This window comes from Pleurodeles waltl, chromosome 5, assembly GCF_031143425.1.
Source record: "Pleurodeles waltl isolate 20211129_DDA chromosome 5, aPleWal1.hap1.20221129, whole genome shotgun sequence".
Lineage (NCBI taxonomy): Eukaryota > Metazoa > Chordata > Amphibia > Caudata > Salamandridae > Pleurodeles > Pleurodeles waltl.
The window spans coordinates 229282313-229304463 of NC_090444.1; the positions used below are offsets into that span (position 1 = coordinate 229282313).

At 46.7% G+C, this 22151-nt stretch overlaps 1 protein-coding gene across 1 annotated transcript in view; it reads left to right on the forward strand.

Moving 5' to 3' along the window:
- MRPS10 (mitochondrial ribosomal protein S10) overlaps positions 1-22151 on the forward strand; it is a 75297-nt gene that overhangs the window by 36594 nt on the left and 16552 nt on the right. Inside the window, exons 4-5 of the mRNA XM_069233960.1 lie at positions 9433-9572; positions 18325-18433. Of these exons, the coding sequence (XP_069090061.1) occupies positions 9433-9572; positions 18325-18433 (249 nt within the window). The remainder of the gene's footprint in view (positions 1-9432; positions 9573-18324; positions 18434-22151) is intronic.

A 22151-nucleotide genomic window follows, 5' to 3' on the forward strand; every position in this document is an offset into this window, starting at 1 on the left:
TAAATCAATAAAATGTGCAATTTTTACTATAAATGCAAAGGTGAAAAAACGAATGTCCATATTATTTGCACACGATACATAATAAATACACACACAGCAGCATAATGAGTAAATATATGAATGCAAATGATGAAGTAGATAAATGTATGCACTGCATTTAACCAGATAATTGGAGCACATGGGATGTGAGGCTGTAGCAGAGAAGATTTACAGAACCAAATTAATTCAAGTAATATATGTATATATTGTATGTAGACATATCCGTGGCTAGAGAGCATGAGCGGCTGTAAATTTGGAGAGAAAAGGTAAAATGTCTGTAGGTGCATAATTAATGGCTGGTCAGGGAAATTTAGAAGAAGAAGATGCAGTTATTTGAAGCCATTAGTGATGTCCAGGGGTTCTGCTAAATTCCAGTTTTCCCTCATTTTTTTTGTGTGACACACAGACACACAATAAAGCTTAGGGAAGGAGAAAGATGCATACATACCACAGTGTACAAGTCCAGTCATATATGAGATATTTACAAACCTTGTGCGGGTCTGTGATTCTTAGACTTCCTTTAGAGATGCTATGGTGAAATTTCTGGACATACTGGAGAAGCATCAGTCTGTGATTTCTAGACATACCTTAGCCTTCCCATAGCCCTGTCGTGTCCCTCAGTGCCTCTAGCTCACTTTCAAGAAATCTCTGATCAGTACAACCAGCGGTACTGTAATCTCTCCTTTTTTCTCTGGACTAAAATGCATCGGAAACTACCCCAACCTTTTAACCTTTGTGAAGTCCCATTGCTATTTGCCCGAGGTTATTCTTAAAGAGAACATGAGGTTATCTCTAGACTGACCTTTTTAATATGCAAGCACCTTAGAGATTATTATGCCCTACATTGGTCTGCTTACACCACATTTAAATCTCCATTTACCAGCAGCTCCAGACACATTACTGAAGGCAGCTCCAGGACACCACTAAACCAACAGTACATACAAGCAGAGGTGGGGGGACGCTCTGTCACCAGCTGAGTGCAACTCTATGGGAAGGTGGAGTAGGGCTAATGGCACTGGCTGCACAAGACTAAGAGGGAGTGTGTATGATGTGGTGGAGGTGAAGGGGATGTGCTATGCTGGCTCTAGGCAACATGTGTTAGGAAAGGACAGCAAAGCATGCTCTGCAGATCACCAGAAGGGAACAATCACACAATGTAGTTATTCACTGGCCGCAGCCTTAGTTAAAAAATACTCATGTATATATTAATCTATATAGCCCATATGTATACATATTCAGTGATTGCCTAACATTTCATGGCAAGCTTGCATTTGGCAGGGTACTGTGTTTTGCTATCACAGCCTCTCCTGTTATTGTACCAGCACAGTATTAATCACAAACCTGAGGCCTGTACATCTACCTTCTTATAGTTACCATCAGTGGTAGAAGTGACTTCTACCAATATGCCTCTTCTTTCTTGCCTGCTGTTTCAAACACACAAAAGGTGACTGGAGAAATGCTTGCAGTAAGTCTAATCACTGTCAATTGCTTGGGGTAGCATTGCAACTCATTGTTGTTTTGCCCACCATGCCACCTGAGTTTGGATGCTGTCATATGCATATAAGTCTTGACCCTGCCACCAGAGGCACTGCCCACTGAGCTGCCAAGCCGGGTACTCTCTGAACTGAAGCACAAGCAACTCTAGACCGTCTTCACCCTGATTGGGGCTCTTTGGTCAGGTGTAGCTTGGTTCCTCTTGCCCGTGAGCATGGGACCCCCATCTAGGCATACCATTGGCCACTAAGGGTGTTACATAAATTACACAAAAGGTGATGGGAGAAATGCTTTCAGTAAGTGACAACTGACAGTCACTCTGTGTAGTATTCCAATTTGTCGTTCTTTTACCCACAAAGCTACCTCAGTTTGGACCCAGCCATATGCAAGTCGGTCTTGGCCCTGCTCCCTAAGGATTAGTCCTGACAGATTGCGAGGCCAGATCCTCTCTGAACCAGAATACAGGCAACTCAAGACCAGTTTCGCCCTGATTGGGGTTCGTCAGTCTGGTGTAGCTTAGTTCAGAATGAAACTGGTTCTGGTTTGCTTGTGTTCCAGTTTGAGGAGGACCTGGCAAGGCAGTTTGGGCTGGGCTGTTCTTATTGGAGCAGGGTCAAGACTGACTTGCGTATGGCTGGGTCCAAACTGAGTTGGCATGATGTGCAAAATAACGATGGACTGGGATGCAGCCCGAGTAATTACCATTGGCTAAGATTAAGTCAAGAATTCCACCGATCACTTTTCTTTTGTATATTTCCTGGTTTTTCTCCAGCTTTCGCTCCTTTAAAACCCACCCGGTCAAATACCTGAGACAGACTAGTGTTTTGGAATTTCTAGCTATCTTTGATAGATGCTGGTGTGTGACTATTAGACATGTTTGATAGAAGCGGATCTGGAAGTGACAGTTTGGTACTGGTCCATACACAACACACACATCACAAGACTTATTACAAAACCAGACATAAAAACAGCCAGACAGTGCTCCTCTGATATTCATAGGAAATATGACCAAGAATTACGCCATGCTCATCATTAAAGAGACTCAACAAAAAGACGTATCCCCGCTACCATGCAATTTGAAAAGCTCAAAACTACGCAGAAAAATGCCACTTGGATGGTCATTTGAACTATACTCATGAAATTCATGTGCTGGCCCTGCCAAAACTGGTGAAGATTAGTGAAAGGGGAAAGATTTCTAAAGCTGAGTCCAAAAGAAGTTATTTTTCATTAAACATGAAAGTTCCCTTAGGCATGTTCAGAAAATAGCTTCTGTTTGGTAGATTGAAAGTAAACCAATGTTTGACATGCATATAGTGCTCACCTCCATTTGGTGCCTTTACTTGGTTTGGTGTATTTTTGTACAGTCGTTTTTGAGTTATAAGCAAAAAAACAAAGTGGGCATTGGGTATGTGGCTAGTTCAGTATATTTCAGTTAATAATATTCTTAAACTTAAGAACTTTCCTTTAAATAAAAAAAAAAAAGAGAGAAAGAAATCAGCATCCTGAACATCCATTAACTAAAGTTGACAATGTTCATTACATGAAGTGATTGGCTGCATTTCCTCTACGAAATTCCAACTAATGTTGTGTGCTTCAGAGAAAATTTAACATCTGGAGGCATGGTGCTGAACTATGCGTAAGTGGATGGGTTGAAGGCCCATCCTTTTAGGACATATCTCTTTAGTGCCTGTGTAACAGGCCAGGGAGTGAGAAAAAATAAACTAGCATTAGCAAAGCCAATAGGTCAGGTGTTTGCACCCAACGTTTTAGCATTGTCAGTGTTTGTTTTGTCTTGTCAAGATTTTTTAAAAAAAAACGTTGTTTTGGAAACTGCAGGACCCTTGTCAAATAAATAAATACATGAATTAAAAATGCCTAAAAGGCAAAATATTTTTAGTCTAAAAAGCATACATTGCTATAGTAGTCCCTGGCACTGAATCAAACCTCTTTGGGTGTAGATGTGCCTCTTGTAAAAGGGCAGAGTGCTGTCTCTCGCAGTGAAGTTAGCCCATGGCTGAAGTGGGCTCACCCATTGTCCCATGCTGAATGCTATAGTGGGTGGAAGAAAATGTGACTGACACAAAACAAACCAATGACTGAGGAGAGTTGTCAGAAAGCCCCTACAAGTAAGAATATTATGCACATAATTTTAGTAAAATCAAAAGGTCCTGGCGACTGACAGATCCTTCAACGACACCTCTTCCATGCCTGTGGGAGGATTTACAAATGCAGCCCAGCCTTGCCCCAAGACAGCGATGTCGCAAATAATCACTCCCGGCTTTGCCGAATGGCCGGTGAGGATTAAATTGGTTACATCCCTCTGTGTTTCGGCACCCACTTGCCTAGGCAGACTGGTATTTCAAACCCTAGCTTTTTCCAAGGGGAGGAAACATTTCCTGCCCCCTCACTGCATTCACTTTATGTAGGAAGCTGGCTCTGTATATACTATATCAAAATAAGATCTATTGTGTACAGAGTCCAGGGGTTCCTCAGAGGCTTAAAAGAGGCTAAAGTAGGTAATACTAATGCTCCCTTTTTGTGGTAGTGTGGTTAAGCAGTTAGGCTTATCAGAGGGTACCCCGGGGGTCACTTAGATGCTGCAGGGTGGGTCCAGGGGGTTAGTTCCAGAAAACCACAGGCTGGACAAGTACGAGGGCCGCCTGCTGAGCATTGCTGCACCAAAGGTCGGGTTCTCCAAGGCCTGGGGGCTGCGGGTGCAGTGTACCTTTTGGCGTTGGATATCTTCACCCGGAGCTTTCACGTTCGGGGGTCCTCTGGATTCATACTGCAGACGTCATTGTGGGGGACAGGAGAGGCCAACCGAGCATGTGCACTTGCTCTGAATCGCCTGGGGACCCTCCCTAGTCGGTTGGGCCACCTGGACATGGGTCGTGGGCGTCGGGTGCAGAGAGGCCAGGACTCGCGGATCCAGGGAGGCTCTGGAGTCCTTAGATGTAGTCCCTTCTTGGACAGGGCCGCTGCCAATGGAAGTTCTTGGTCCTCTGTGATGCAGGCAGTCCTCTGGAGGTTTGGCAGAGGTCGCTGGACCCGCAGGATTCATTGCTTCACTTCTGCAGGTCCTCTGAAGCAGGAGACAGGCCGGTAGGGCTGGGGCCAAGTCTATTTTCATCTTCCTTCTTCCCTGCTGGGGTTTCAGCTTAGAGGTCCTTCTTCTTTCTTCTTGTGAGGTCGCCAGGAATCTGACAAACTGGGTTCAGGGGAGCCCTTAAGTCCTGGATTCAGAGGGCAGTAGCCAACGGCTACTGACCCTGAGGGTGGCTACACTCTTCTTGTGTCCATTCTCTTGGGGAGGGAGACACAAAGCTAACCCTATTGGCCCCTGTCCTCCAAACCAAGATGGAGGATTCTGCAGGGAGGGGGTCACCTCAGCTCTTGGCACCTTAGGGATGGTCCCAGCTGGTGTGGTCACTTCTTCCTGCTTTCCTTAATTTTCACGCCGGACTTGCCACCAAAATCAGGGCTTAGTCTGGGTGGGGGGGGGGATAGGGGGGTAACTCCACTAGCTGGAGTGCCCTGGGGCGCTGTAACAAAAGGCTTGAGGCTTTGATGCACACCGCCAGGTGTTAAAGTTCCTGCAGGGTGGAGGTGTGAGGCCCCTCCACCCAGCACAGGCTTTGTTTCTGGCTACATCGAGCACAAAGGCCCTCACCCCATGTGGCCAGAAACTCGTCTCTTAGTGGCAGGCTGGCACAGACCAGTCAGTCCTACACTAAAGGGTTGGGCAAAATACAGAGGGCATCTCTAAGATGGGTGCATTGTTCAATAAATCCAACACTGGCATCAGTGTGGGTTTATTGTGCTGAGAAGTTTGATACCAAACTTCCCAGTATTCAGTGAAGCCATTATGGAGCTGTGGAGTTCGTAATGACAAACTCCCAGACCATACACTCGATATGGCCACACTGCACTTACAATGTCTAAGAATGGACTTAGACACTGTAGGGGCATATTGCTCATGCAGCTATGCCCTCACCTGTGGTATAGTGCACACTGCCTTAGGGCTGTAAAGCCTGCTAGAGGGGTAACTTACCTATGCCACATGAGTGGTTTGTGGGCATGGCACAGCACACACAAGCTGCAAAGGCAGTGTGCATGTGCTTGGTGAGGGATCCTCCAGGGTGGCATAATACCTGCCGCAGCCCTTGGGGTCCTTCCCTGGCCACAGAGTCCTTGGTACCATAGATACCTTTTACAAGGTACTTAACTGTGTGCCAGGAGTGTGCCAATTGCGGAAACAGAGGTACAGATTTTGGGAAAGAACACTCGTGCTCGGGCCTGGTTAACAGGATCTCAGCACACTCTCAATCAAAGATGGCATCAATATCAGACAAAAAGTAGGGGGGTAACCATGCCACGTGGGCACTTTCCTACACTTTATCTTACAGACAGGGAGTTTTTTGCATCCTTACCCGGCCACCACTGCTAGGTGCTGAGGGCTTTGTTTTGGCCTCTCACCCAATCCTGCCCAAGTGCTGGGGCAGGGGCAGGAGGATGCCGTGCCAATCCCTCCCTTGCCTGAGGCATGGAAAGGTCTAGTGTGCCACCATGGCAAAGGCAGAGCAGCGGGGCATTTACGTTTAAAAAAAAAAAAGAAAAAAAAACACAAACAAAAATAAAACTTGCAAGCAGGGCAGTTGATGGCTGCTCCAGTGTACAGGAACCCATCCAACTTTGCAGGGAAGGTTTGGTTCATCCAAGGGTGGCATCTTCCCGTACCATTTTGTCTGGAAGGCCTTATGTGTCCTAGTCCCCGATTTGCACAAGGGCAGGGTGGTGTTGTGGTGATTATTTGCGCTTACTTAAGAAAAAGAAAAAAACAACGCACACACCATCTGTCCTAGGCCTCCTTCAGTAAAAGCATTAATGAGACCCGGGAAAGCCTTTAGCAGACAAAAATACACTTGCCCAATCTAGGGCAAGGCAGTTTCGGGTAGAGGGGCATGAAATACCCCCATTCCTAGGAGAAAAGCAGGGGAACCAAATAACCCCCACCTCCCTTTGGACAAGGCTAATGTTGCAGACCAAGTAGAAGCATGGCAGCTCGCAGCTGCCCCGGTGTGCTGGTTGCTTTTGTAATTGCCATGTTCTCAAGAATGAACAGGGCACCAGGCAGCCCTCAGTTGCCCAGCCCACCTTCTTAATTATTTTTTTTTTTTTTTTACAAGTGCCAAAGTTACCCCTTGCACTCCCACAAGGCAGAGGGTATACATATCCTCTCAGCCCTTAAGGAAATGCTGGGAATTTCAAAGACACCAGTAGACCTCTTTTGGGAAATGCATGGGGTGCACAAAACTGCTCTGCCCTTAGGAAAAACTGGGGTTGGGTGGAAGAACAGCCAAATCCATCTGTTTGACAAGGCAGAAGTGGGTGAGGCATCTGGAAACATCCCCCAACTTTGGTCAAAACAGGAGGATTTTCCAACTTCTGGGCAAGGCGTGGAAACATTACAAACTTCCCCTTGGGGAAGGTAGATAGTGATGATGAAGGAAATGAACATCTCTGTCCTTAAGTAGAAAGTGGGGTAGAAAATGAAATAATAGCAAATCAGCTGCCCTTCAGCAGGTCAGGGAGTGGTGAAACGCAGGATGGTGGGGAGCAAGGTGGATTGTATTTTTTACCCTCCCCTTTCCATGGTCCTGGCTAGGCCAGACAAGAGAGGTGTGAGGGTTAAAGTGCTTTGATCTCGCTCAGGTCTGTTTAAAAAGCCAGGAAAGGGAGTTACCCAATTGGGCAAGTCACATACTCTGCTCTTACGAATGTAGAATCTGTTCTCATGATTCTCCTTTTAGCACATATGATTAGCTGGAATCTCTCAGCCTGCCAAACAAATGACAATGGGTAATGTTCATGAACATTGCCACCTTTCACAAACAAATGCCAGCGACAATACATTTTGAAAAAGGTGGCACTGTTTGAGATTATTATTTTAAATAAACTGACTTTGGACATGGAGGATGGCCTCTTTGTTTTTTAAATGTATCTCAACAGTGTCTGAATGAAAAAGCACCAACCCAGAAAAGGCATAAAATGGGGGCAAGCAATATGTGAACACCACAGGTGGTGTACTTTGATTCAGCTGTAATTTTTTTGTAATTGCAGAGAAATTTGCCTAGTGAAAATGTATGTGTTCAATGAAAAAAACACTTCTTTGGGGACCTTCCTACCAAGTTCCCCCCCCCTTAACTGAACACAATAACATTCAGACGATCACAGCCTGAATTTAAAACTGTTTTTTTCATAGTGTGGTAAAAATTAGATGACGAGGGGCAACATTACTAACAATGTAAAATGGGGTTGCCCACAGAGTGTTGTTATCTTTCACTACAGAGGTAATTATACCACTGTAAGTATATCTGTGACCAACAGCAAAAAAAAACTTTTAAGTGAAGTTAAGATTGTCTAATCAGATCAATAACTAACCAACATTTTTAAAAAGAAAATAAAAAAAAAACATTAAAAGGACATTATAGTTATGATCCAAATCCTAAAAACCACAGAAATGTGGCAGATATGTTGAGCTATATAAACATAGCTCTACCAAATGCACTGCTAATGCCCTTAAACATTCCGTCATAGATGACACCTCACTGACTTCATCAATGTCATAATTAAAAGTGGAACTGTATCAATCTTCCCTACTTTTTTTTTTATTACCACATTTTCCCATGTGTAGCACTCTCGCGTAACATCAGCTTGTAGGTGGCCCTTAACCAGATACAATTAAATGCTAGTGCTGAGAGAGGTGGGAAAATATTTGGATCCCTTTCTGTATTAAACCTAGCCTCTTAAAACAGAATTCCAAGATAGTGCCAATGCCGGTGTTGACTTTTTATGAGCCTGTTGTTTTCTGTAGCCAATGTTTCAAAACTTGTGCTTATTGCGTCCAGAATCTAATGAGGATACTGGATGCTGAAAAAAAGGAGTTCCCTGACATTAGCTATGAAAGGATCCATACAGTTAAAGAAAACATAAGACTGAAAGGCTCCTCTGGACAGAGCAAACACTAGAATATAGAAGCAGGCCATCGGATGACAAACATGAAAGTAAGATAGACAAAAAAATCATGTGCAGGGGCAGTCTCAAAGCCCACTCTCGTATGTTAAAGTATTGGTTCCAATGCTGTCTGCGAAGATAAATAAAGCTGTCTGTAGCCAGACTGTAACATTTATAGGATCCCAATAGGTGCACATTGCCAAGCCTAATGGCTTTTCAATTGGGTATTTGAACAAGAGCGAGGACTGCCATGGTAGTTCAGTACACAGTTAGTGTATACCTAAAGAAGGCAAACAACAGGATCTGGTATGGTCTATTATGTTTGTCTTATTATTTTTCATTAGGCAAGATTAACAATGGAAGTTTGTGGCTTTTCTCCAATGACCAAAGCCACTACTATGTGGCGATGTCTGTGAAACAGTCACACCTACCTGAAAATCATGCACCCACAGTTCATAGAACAAGACCGTGCCTGCAACCCAACCTTTGAATGACTAGAACAGAGGATCCACAAGAAATCCTCACCAAAGAACCAGGCTGTGGGCTGCGATCAAAGCCCCAGACAGCAATACAACTCCGTGCTAGTAGCAAACTGAATTATATATATGATCATAACTTAACATGCAGTGGCTCTAGACTTGAATTTATTTGGATTATATCAGCAACTGAATCGATTGCACCATTACTATGAGTGAATCCTCATATTAATGCTAATACAACTAAAATAAATTAGAATTTTAGAAAGAGCCAGGAAAAACCTATGTTCAGGTCTATCACTATGCAAAGTACAGGTGTATCTGCCTTGTATTCTTGAGCTCATGTGATCCTTGATTTGTAGCTGTTTGTTCATACACCGTTTGTCACTATTTTGTTCTTGTTCCGCAGATATCGATTTCTGAAAATCCAGACACTTTATACAAGCAAATAAGAGTTTTAGTCAAGGGACATGACAAAAGTGTATTGGACAGCTATGAGTATTTTGCTGTGCATGCGGCCAAGGAACTTGGCATCTCTATTGAAAAGGTGTAAGTACATCATAACTCTTCTGTTTTTTCATCTTTCATTTAACAAGAATGGAAAGTGATTGATTAAAACTACTCTCAGAAAATGTGCAATTGAAGTGGCTCGTGTTTAACTTATTTCCATCGCCAGGGACATGGAAAATCCCTAATGTGTTAACAGAAGTTCACATCTGTTTCTATAAGAACTAAAGGTTACTAAAAGGCAGACAAGTCATGCATAACACTGTCTAACTCCCAGGTCCCTGTTTCTTCCTACACATGAGAGGGCGCAAGATTGTCAGAAACAGTGGCACATAATGCTTTCCTATTCACCTAGGAGAAGTTAGAGAACTGCGTTGTTCAAAGATGCTGAATATGCTGAAGAGCTACAACCTTAGACATATATTTGAAGCTTGTTAGTTTGGCATGTAGGCAACATGGGATACTGCGGGAAATACTGCATATAATTACCTGATTTTTAAAAAAAATATATTTTTTATTAACATTTTATCATTCAATAAACAGTATTATGTTTACAGCACCATCTTGTTTGCTTCGTGTTAGTGCATAACAGTGTTAATATCACTACTGTCTACATTGTTTGAATGTTCTACTTCATTAATTATTCGATAACCTTTATACTTTAAACGTATGCAAGAGTAGAACATCAATGGCGCTTCTTCTCGTATGGGTTGCCCAATTGGCCTAGTGTAGCAGAGTCATGTTTTTCTAGCTATTATACAACACCTTTAACTCGTTTCAAACATTAATTAACTTAAACTTAAACACGATGGCAAAGTAGTGGGTGGAGGCTGCTAATGCAGGGGGATGCCATTTCTTGGCTTTTCCAGTATGTATGGTGGCATTACTCATAGACTTGTCTGGTTTCAGGTGGGTGGGGCGTCTACCGGGTCCAGCCTGTCTGTTAATCAATGTCATGGGCTCTGTCCCCTGTTGTCCGCCTTTTGTTTAATCTCTGCCTTATCGTGTCTTCCCTTATGTCCTAGAGGGCGAGGCAACATTTCCTCCCTTCCTATGTTTATCCAGTCTCCACTCCTGTTGGAGTGTCTGCGTCCGCTGTTCTCAATATATTGTCCCAGCTTGTCATTGCTACTTCCCATTTCTGTGCTATAGGGTGGCGACGCAGTCCCCTCCCCTCCTCGCTCTTCAGGACCTGGAGTTCGGCTCTAGCCCATGTTGTAACGTCTTGTCTCCACCCAACCCGGGGGGGGCGAAACTGTGCCTTCCAGTTCTTTGTGATCTGTCTCCTATATAATACCAGTGCCAGATTCAGAAATCGGGTCTCCACTCTTCCCCGCGGCAACCCATTCCCAAAGCCCATCAAACATCTGTCAGGGGTCGGAGTCAGGTTCATATTAAGGAGTCTCGATAGGTCGGACATCACCTCTTCCCACCCCAGCTGGATCTCTGGACAGGTCCATACCATGTGGTCAAAATTTGCGTCTACATTTTTACATCTGGGGCACACCCTAGGAACTCCCTCATAGATTACTGTTAGCCGATGTGGGGTGAGGTACGTTCTGTGGAGGTAATTATATTGTATATATCTCAGGCGCGTGCTGCGAGCGACGGACCGGGGGTAAGCCAAAGCTCTGTTCCATTCCGCATCTGACGGTTCCCTACCGACTGTCCTCCCCCATCTCTCTCTCAGTGGCCGCAGGGAATCTAGTGCATCCTCAACTTGAACTCGGTATAATTTAGATATCAGATGGGACTCATCTCCTGATGTCAATAGGAGATGCAGCACCCTGTGGGTGGCTGGTTCCGCGTTGACCGTGATCCAGTGCGTTTTCAGCACATGTATCAGTTTATGATACATAAGGAACTGACCCGGGGAGACTCCACTGTCAACAAGATTAGTAAAGGACCTCAACACTCCCTCCTGAAACAGGTCTCCCACCGTTTCTATTCCTGCTCTCCTCCAGGTTCCGAGGCTCATGCCTCCCAGGTTCCTCTCACCAGCCTCGATCGTAAGTACCGCCAGGGGTAGGGCCGGAGAGTACGGGGGGACAGTGCCATCCCTTTTCACGCACCTCTTCCAACATGCTGACGCCACTTTTGTCATCGGGCTGTGCATGTGGGAATTAAGCTTCCTATTTGTCATTTGAGCAATGAACTGATTTATGTCCTCCACTACTTGGTCGGCGTACCTCTCCAGGTGACCCTTACCTGTGAGCCACCCGGCAACCCATTGCAGCTGGGATGCCAGGTAGTAGGCTTCAAAATCTGGTGCTCCTAGACCCCCCTTGTTAGTTGGCCTGCATAGTATCTGGAGCGAGGTGCGTCTACGGCCATCATCCCATATAAGTTCCCTGAGTAGGGTGTTTAGTTCACGAAACCACGCTGTTGGAATCAGAAGGGGCAGGTTAGCGAAGTAGTATAGAAGCCGGGGCAGCATTACCATTTTGGACAATGCTACTCTGGCCATTATCGTCAATTTCAGCGATCGCCAGAACCCCACCGAGGACTTCAGAGATCGTAGAGCTCTGCCCAGGTTACCCTCGCGCAAGTCTGCCCTGTCGTGCAACACCTGTATGCCCAAGTACTTAAAGGTTCGAGGGGCCCAAATCATATCCCCAGGGCATGTTGTCAGGCGTTCGCCGCCCGGAGCCATAGGGAACACGCATGTCTTGCTACGGTTGAGGCAAAGTCCAGATATGTTCCCATAGTTCTCCAGCACTCCCAGCGCCCATGGGAGATCCTTCTCTCCGTCCCTAAGGTAGACAAGTATATCGTCAGCATATAGCGAGATGATATGTTCTTGGTGTCCCCATTCCACTCCTCTACCCACGCCCTCCCGCCGCATCTGGGACGCCAGCGGCTCGATGGCCAGGGCGAATAACAGTGGGGACAATGGGCAACCTTGTCTGGTTCCCCTGTGAATTGGGTAAGTTCCGGATACTGTTTTACCTGTTCTCACTCTTGCCAGCGGTGACGTGTACAACAAGTCCACCCATTTGACCCAATCTTCACCCATTCCCATACGGAGCATCACTGCTCTCAAGTAGTCCCATCTGATCGAGTCAAATGCCTTCTCAAAATCCACCGCGAGCAACACCCCTGCTGCAGGTTTCATGTCGCTAGGCATATTCAGGACCGCAAAGAGACGTCTCAGGTTTAAGGAGGTGCTGCGATTCGGGACGAAACCATTCTGGTCTACATGTACCAGAGTTGGTACAAGAGGGAGTAAACGGTTGGCCAAGATCTTGCTTAGTATTTTAAAATCACTGTTTAGCATTGACAGGGGGCGGAAGTCAGTCACCAAGGGTTGCCTAGATTTTGTCTTAGGGAGTGGGACTACCATTGCCTCTCTCATGGTGCACGGCATTATCCCATTCTGTAGCGATTCTGCATACATCTCTACCAACTGGGGGGTCAGTTGCTTCTCGAATTTTTTATAAAAGTCCATGGGGAGGCCGTCTGTTCCCGGGGTCTTCCCTGAGGCTAATTGAGCTATAGCTTCACTGACCTCCACCACCGTCACTGGGCCCCCCAGCCTATCCCTGTCTCCGGCCATCAGGCTCATTATAGGTATATGTTGTAGGTAATTATCAAAGACCTCCGTACTGATTTCAGCCGGTTTTCCATATAAAAAGGTGTAATATTCCTTGAATGCATAATTTACAGGGCCTGGTCTACTTCTGCATGACCCTTCCTTATCCAGCACATTTGTGATGGGCTCAGCATCTCCACCCGGCTTCACCAACCAGGCTAACATTTTCCCAGACCTACCCTCTTCAGATTGTAGGGAGGCAAAGTATTTTTGTGTGCTGTGGCATCTAAGTTGTTCTTCGATCTGGGAATGGTCTCTCTTTGCCTGAGTATATTTCTCATTTACTAGTGTGCCAGTCCCCTGAGTAAGTTCTCCCTCATGTATTATCTTCTCTAGCGTAGTCCGCTCCCTTTCAAGTGTGCGTCTCACTCCGGCCGATTGTCCAAGACAAAAACCCCTTGTCACCACCTTGAGGGCCTCCCATTCCGTAGATCTAGAGGTGGTGGATCCACTGTTAAATTGAATATGGTCAGTCAGATGCTGTCTCAGGGCGTCTCTATATGCTGGGTCCTCAAGTGCTGTAGGGGAGAATCTCCAGGTCGGAATGGGGGGCCTAATCTCTGCTGCCCTCCATGTTACCAATAGGGCGCTGTGGTCGGACAGTGTACGGCCCAGATATTCTGAGTGAACCATCCCACGTGCAAGGTCTGCCGTACACGCCACCCTGTCGATTCTGGTGTGGAGTCGGTGAAGGCCCGAATAATATGAGTAATCCCTGTCATGTAAGTGTTGTTCCCGCCATATATCCACTAGCCCCCAGTAGCTCATCCATTCACTAAGTTTCCCAGCTATCTTACTTGACATTGCACCCTGTAGTGGGGGGGAGGATCTATCCAAGTCTACATCTAATATACTATTGAAGTCCCCTCCAACCAAAAGCTCTCCTCTCCTCTGGCGGGTGAGGTGGCTCGATAATCTCGTCAAAAAGGGGATCTGGTCCTGATTTGGGGCATACACGCAGCACAGGACAATCGGTGTGCCGCATAGCTGTCCCTCCAGAACCACGAATCTCCCCTCACGATCTATGTTGGAAGCTTCTATCTCTAGGGGAACCCCTGCACGGATCCAGATCATTACTCCCCTTGCGTACGCTGAGTACTCTGTTGCGAACACCCGCCCCCTCCACCTACGTCTCAATCTCTCAGGTTCACCAGCCGCCAGGTGGGTCTCCTGTAGCATTGCTACCTGTATATTCCTCCTTTTTAAATAAGCCAGTATTTTGTGTCGCTTGGCCGGTGACCCCATCCCTCTAACGTTCCACGTTAAGAAATTGTATTCTGCCATGTTGGTGATTTTTAAATTTACATTGGCTACTCTTTGCTACTTTTACCATCTGCTGTCCCCTGATCCTTAGTGAAGCACTGTTGTTACGCAACCATTCACCACCCCTTGCCATCCTAACTAGTAACTGCTTATCCCAACTCCCCCTCCCCAGGGCACCTCTCAAACAGTAGGCTGCCCAAAAACAGAAAAAACACCCGTGCAACAGTGCAGCATGTTTCATCTTTTAGTTGCGGTTCTCGCCAGTCCACCTGTACAGGCGAGATTCCAGTAGGGGGGTGGCCCTGCACGGAGGGGACATTAGTGCACCATTTGCGCCCGCCCCGGGGTATCCGGTAAGCCTCTGGGCCTCAGAGGTCATCTGCAGTTTGTGGGGTCACTACCGGGGCCTGCACCGAGCTGCTCGAGCCCCCCGCCGATGACATCACAGTCTCGTCAGATTCACCGCCAGAGTCCTCCCGGGGGGTCCCCTCTCCGTTCACACGGGCCGCTGCCTCCAGTGCTGCTCTTCTGCCACTTTCTTTTTGGTTCCGGGATGGTGCCAAGCGTGGGCGACTTCGGGTCCGTCTTTCCCTGGGGGGCCGGCGCGGTCCACCCCCGGTCGGGCCCCCCCTCCCGAGCCGCTCTGTCTGGGTCCCATGAGTTTCCAGCCATTCCCATGCCTCCTCCGGGGTTTGAAGAAATGTTGTTTTACCGTCAAGCATTACTTTCAGCTTAGCCGGGTACAGCAACGAATATTGTATACCTTCGTCCCTTAGGGCCCTTTTGACTGCCATGTATGAGGCACGCTTACTCTGTACCTCTACTGTAAAGTCCGGGAACAGCGTGACTTCGCCATTTGCTACCTTAAATGGGCCCTCTTCTCGCGCCCTTTGTAGCAAGATGTCCCTGTCTCTATAGTGTAGTAATCTTGCGATCACCACTCGGGGGGGCCTGCCCGGTGCCAGGGGTCTCGCAGGCACGCGGTGCGCTCTTTCCAGAGTGTAGAATGAAGTCAGCCGGCCCGGTGCCACCACTGTGCTCAACCATTTTTCCAGGAATTCTACCATATTTGATCCTTCTGCCACCTCCGGGAGGCCCACCACTCGCACGTTATTCCGCCGGCTTCTCCCCTCTGCGTCCTCAGCTCTTCGCTCTAGTCGCATCACTCTATCTCTGAGATGCGACATTTCGGCCTGCAGGTCTTTTTGTTTTGGTGCGATGTCGGCCAGTGTGGTTTCTGTCTCTTTGACTCTGTCCGATAATTTGTGATGGTCAGCCCTCAAGAGGCCCAGTTCAACCGCGACCTGATTGATGTCGTGTTGCAGTGTTAACTTAGTGTCTTCTATCGCACCCAATATTTTGTCCAGGGTGTCCTGTACATCGACCTGCAATGGACCCCGCACGTCCCCCCCCCCCCGCGCCCGGGGGTCGCTGTGCCGTCCATGACTTTAGCCCTGTGGCAGTTCTTAGGGGACATCGATTACGTAGGAGATCGTCCCCCCCCCCCCCAGTGGCGAATCCGACCACGGTGCGTTAGCTCAGGGGATCCCCCATCTAGGACTTCCGTCTCAAGCGCAGTTCAAGGCCCGCAGGGGCCGCCAGGTAGAATCCCATCAGCACCAGAGACCCGTGCTTTCTCGCTCAGGATCTCCGTGGACTCGGGGCGCGTTGCACCAGGACACGAGGCACCACACCAGTTCGATCACAGTAGTCGCCACTTCAGGGGCCGGACCGGACCGGTCAGGCAGGCCCAGTTTCACAGGAGTGTGCCGGTGCTCAAAGTGGGTGTCCGCTACACCAGAGGCCCCCTCCGCCAGACACAGTGTGCCGCACGCAGGGTCGGCGCCACAGCAAGGCTCCCGGCAGCCGGGCCCCCCGCCAGGGGCTCCGGTCGTTTCTCCTTACTTGCAAGGGTGGGGCCGGAGGGCCCGCACGCACCCCCGGTCGCCGTCACACTGTCCTCCGTGGTCTCGGGAACACAAGGCCTTCCACGAGCAGCCCTGCAGCAACCCCCAGGCAGGAGGGGGGCCGCCCCGTCTCCCCAGCCGCGGTCGGCTGGCTCCCCCTCAAACGGCGCGCGGTCCCACGCCCAGCCGCGTATCCGCTCACTCGCTCAGTCCGGCTCCCGACATTAACGCGGCGACAGGCCCAAGGCCGAGGGGCTCGCCGGCCGCCTCCGACGGGCTCCGCCAGGCCCGCTCTGGGCTCCACCGGTGCTCGGGTCGCCCACACGGGTCCCCGCACTCGCTCCCCGTCAATTTGCCCGGGGGGAGGCCCAGGATAACAGGAGAAGTTTAGGCCCCTCCGGAGCAGACGGATCAAGCGTGCGCCATCTTTGGCTTCGTGGCCACGTATATAATTACCTGATATGGACAAACTTATTGAATGCACATTGGAAAAGTGACAAAGATACTGGACTGGAATGGAAATGGGAGGGCAAGGAGGTGGGTGGGTATTATGTTTGTTGTCTAACTTCTTTAATCAAAGTCTGTATGTTATACGAAACTGAATGCAAAGAGGTTGACATTTAATCCTAATGGATTTTATTATAACACCATACTTGTGCACTTATGCTTCAGCTAGGTGGTACCTCAGAAACTGATTGCCTTAGGAATATATAGAAATCTCAGGATAGATCCCCTCTTTTTCTGTGTAGGATCATTGTCAACAAATGGAAAAAAGGGTTGGATAAATGCTTTTGTAGGTGGCATTTGTCCCACAATTTAATTGTCTATTCTGCAAAACATAGGGCTGGAAGCCTTTGTGTGACAAAGCTTGTGTTTTCATGCTATATGTGAAATGTAGGAGTAAAACAAAACACCTCCTAAAGTCTAGGCTTAAGTCATAGCCCAGAAAAAATATCTGTTACTGTGCTTTCACAGACAAAATGGAAGCAGTGGGTAGCAACAGCATTAGGGAGGTATTTGAGATGGAGGAAAGCATCACGAGGGAGAGAGCTAGAATACATGCACTCTACTGGAATTAAATGCTGAACTAAAAAGCCAAATGTAGTTCCCCATATATCAGCAGTGGAAGGGTACAAGGAAGCCAATCAAGAGCATTATAAAGAGGCTGCACTTCAGGGGAGAGACAAACACAAGAGGGTAAAACAACAAACAACATTGAAGAAAATGAGAGTGACAATAAACCAACTTATGCTAAGCAGTTGCTGGGCTGTAAGCCTACAGTAGGTTCACAATGTCTTTCACAGCCAGACATCTTGCTTTTCCTGATCAGCGGGGCTTAAAAATTACACCGCAGATTGGATAACGCTTACTGTTTACGAGTTTGCTCATAAAGCAGCCCACTTTGACAAAAGCCAAAATACAGTGAGACCCACATTACTGTGAAACGTTTCTAATGCATGATGTACTCAAGTGGCCATGTGATGTGCAAGCACTTGTGGAACAAAGAACCATTTGCTACTTTATGTGCTAGGTGCCTAGGTTAGCCAAAGGTAGAACACAAGCCCTTTATTTGCTGTTACACTGGGCATATATGAAGTGCAATCTAAAAATGTTGATAATAAATTCATACAAATCCTTATATTTACGCCAGTGTTAATATAAACTTTGCTTTTTCTAAATATGTGAAAGACTGGCCCACCAGTCGTTCTGATTGTCACATTTTGTGGCCAGGGTTTTAAAGTGCATTCTTTATTTCGAACAGGATTAGCTGTGTTCCCGTAGTTGTATTTTATTTATTTTCTCTGTACTACCACTTTGCAGTGGCCCAGGTTCCAGATCATAGTTGCTACTACAGTCTGTGTTGTGTTTTTAATACATTTTCTTGTATGCCTGTTATTGATAAAAGGACAAAAGAAACCACTCATGTCATTGGGACAGTACAACTCAACAAGACATTTACAAATGTAAATTGCATCAGTTGTGAGATGAGCCTCCCATTACCATGAGTAATATTTGAAACATTTTTTTCAAGGTATGAACCACCACGGAAGATTGAGCGACTAACTCTTTTAAAATCAATACACATTTTTAAGAAACATCGAGTTCAGTATGAAATGCGAACTCATTATCGACGCATAGAGGTGAGTATCTAGGGTTCCACTGTACACTACTGAACGTTTGAATATTAGGTGTACTTCACAGATCACAATGCTTATATTGTTGCAATTGCTTTCTTAAGCTTTAACCTAAAAAGCAGTCTTAACTTTCTTGTATGGTTAGCCTTATTATTTTCATTGGTCTCACCACTAGAATTCTGTGGCGTGGAGTGTAATTATGTAGGTTCTAATGTAATTGTGTTCAGTGGATTTATCTGGTGTTGAATTTTGTTGCATGGAGTATAATTATATGGCTTGGAGTGGAATTATGTTGCATGGAGTGGTATTATGTGAAGTGTAATTATGTGGTCTGTAGTGGATGTGAGGAAGGGGCTCTTTTAAAATGGTTAGCCCCCCACTTTTTGCCTGGAAAATGATGTGGTTTCAAACTGTAAGTGCACTGGGCCCCTGCTAAACAGGCTCCCAGGACCAGATCTCTTTCCTCAAAACTTTACTAAGTTTGGCACTTCAGCCACCTTTGTAAGTTACTAGTAAATGGTACCCACGGTACCTAGGGTATGGCTACTGAGGAGGGCCCCTCAGAGCTGCAGCACCAATAGTGCCACTCTGAGAGACATCACACCAGCCTCATGCAGACTGCCATTCCAAGTGCATCACAAGATGTATCCAAAGTTGTAAACTCAATATTACACTCACCAAGAGTGCACTGTCCACTAACACTGCATGCAATATAGGTAAGTCACCCCTCTGGCAGGTCTTACAGCCCCAAGGCAGGGTGCACTATCATGCATGTTAGGGCATAAGTGTTTTTGCTAACTCTTAGACATAGTAGTTCTGCAGGGAAATCATAACAAATGCATGTGCTGCACGCTGGTCATTATGAGTTCCCCAGCTACGTGATGTCCTCTCTGAACCCTGGGTTCTTTGGTATCAAACAACTCAGAATAATGAGGCCACACTGATGCCAGTGTTGGATTATACAATGTAACCAGAGGGCACCTTTAAAGGGAGTCCATGCAAAACATAACGGCCCTGCATGCTTGCTGACTGGTCTTAACCCCTTCGCTGCCAGGCCTTTTCCCCCTCCTGTGCCAGGCCTTTTTTTGCCTATTTGGGGCAGTTCGCGCTTAGGCCCTCATAACTTTTTGTCCACATAAGCTAACCAAGCCAAATTTGCGTCCTTTTTTTCCAACATCCTAGGGATTCTAGAGGTACCCAGACTTTGTGGGTTCCCTTGAAGGAGGCCAAGAAATTGGCCAAAATACAGTGAAAATTTCGTTTTTTTAAAACAAAATGGAAAAAGTGGCTGCAGAAGAAGGCTTGTGGATTTCCCCCTGAAAACGGCATTAACATAGGGTTTGTAGTGCTAAACTCAGCAGCTTCCTAGCTTTCAGGAACAGGCAGACTTGAATCAGAAAACCCAATTTTTCAACACAATTTTGGCATTTTACTGGGGCATTCCCCATTTTTGCAATTTTTTGTGCTTTCAGCCTCCTTCCAGTCAGTGACAGGAATGGGCATGAAACCAATGCTGGATCCCAGAAACCTAACCATTTTTGAAAAGTAGACAAAATTCTGAATTCAGCAAGGGGTCATTTCTGTAGATCCTTCAAGGGTTTCCTACAGAAAATAACAGCTGAAAAAGAAAAATAATGAAATTGAGGTGAAAAAAACACCAATTTTTCTCTACGTTTTACTCTGTAACTTTTCCCTGCAATGTCAGATTATGGAAAGCAATATACCGTTACGTCTGCTGGACTCCTCTGGTTGCGGGGATATATAGGGCTTGTAGGTTCATCAAGAACCCGAGGAACCCAGAGCCAATAAATGAGCTGCACCCTGCAGTGCGTTTTCATTCTATACCGGGTATACAGCAATTCATTTGCTGAAATATAAAGAGTAAAAAATTGCTATCAAGAAAACCTTTGCATTTCCAAAAAGGGCACAAGATAAGGTGCTGAGGAGCAGTGGTTATTTGCACATCTCTGAATTCCGGGGTGACCATACATGCATGTGAATTATAGGGAATTTCTCAAATAGATGTCTTTTTTACACACTCTCCTATATTTGGAAGTAAAAAATATAGAGAAAGACAAGGGGCAATAGCACTTGTTTTGCTAATCTATGTTCCCCCAAGTCTCCCGATAAAAATGATACCTCACTTGTGTGGGTAGGCCTAGCGCCCGCGACAGGAAACGCCCCAAAGCGCAACGTGGACACATCCTAAATTTTGAGAAAAAACAGAGGTGTTTTTTTGCGAAGTGCCTACCTGTAGATTTTGGCCTCTAGCTCAGCCGCCACCTAGGGAAACCTACCAAACCTGTGCATTTCTGAAAACTAGAGACCTAGGGGAATCCAAGGAGGGCTGACTTGCGGGGCTCGGACCAGGTTCTGTTACCCAGAATCCTTTGCAAACCTCAAAATTTGGCTAAAAAAACACATGTCCCTCACATTTCTGTGGCAGAAAGTTCTGGAATCTGAGAGGAGCTACAAATTTCCTTCCACCCAGCGTTCCCCCAAGTCTCCCGATAAAAATGATACCTCACTTGCCTGGGTAGGCCTAGCGCCGGCGACAAGAAACACCCCAAAGCGCAACGTGGACACATCCTAAATTTTGGGAAAAAACAGAGGTGTTTTTTGCGAAGTGCCTACCTGTAGATTTTGGCCTCTAGCTCAGCCGGCACCTAGGGAAACCTACCAAACCTGTGCATTTCTGAAAACTAGAGACCTAGGGGAAGCCAAGGAGGGCTGACTTGCGGGGCTCGGACCAGGTTCTGTTACCCAGAATCCTTTGCAAACCTCAAAATTTGGCTAAAAAAAACACATGTCCCTCACATTTCTGTGGCAGAAAGTTCTGGAATCTGAGAGGAGCTACAAATTTCCTTCCACCCAGCGTTCCCCCAAGTCTCCAGATAAAAATGATACCTCACTTGCGTGGGTAGGCCTAGCGCCCGCGACGGGAAACGCCCCAAAACGCAACGTGGACACATCCCATTTTTTGAAAGAAAACAGTGCCTACCTGTGGATTTTGGCCTGTAGCTCACCTGGCACCTAGGGAAACCTACCAAACCTGTGCATTTCTGAAAACTAGAGACCTAGGGGAATCCAAGATGGGGTGACTTGCGGGGCTCGGACCAGGTTCTGTTACCCAGAATCCTTTTCAAACCTCAAAATGTGGCTAAAAAAAACACATGTTCCTCACATTTCTGTGGCAGAAAGTTCTGGAATCTGAGAGGAGCTACAAATTTCCTTCCACCCAGCGTTCCCCCAAGTCTCCCGATAAAAATGATACCTCACTTGCTTGGGTAGGCCTAGCGCCGGCGACAGGAAACACCCCAAAGCACAACGTGGACACATCCTAAATTTTGGAAAAAAACAGAGGTGTTTTTTGCGAAGTGCCTACCTGTAGATTTTGGCCTCCAGCTCAGCCGGCACCTAGGGAAACCTATCAAACCTGTGCATTTCTGAAAACTAGAGACCTAGGGGAATCCAAGGAGGGCTGACTTGCGGGGCTCGGACCAGGTTCTGTTACCCAGAATCCTTTGCAAACCTCAAAATTTGGCTAAAAAAAACACATGTCCCTCACATTTCTGTGGCAGAAAGTTCTGGAATCTGAGAGGAGCTACAAATTTCCTTCCACCCAGCGTTCCCCCAAGTCTCCCGATAAAAATGATACCTCACTTGTGTGGGTGGGCCAGGTGCCTGGAACAGAATAAGGCCCAAAACCTGAAGGGATAGTTGG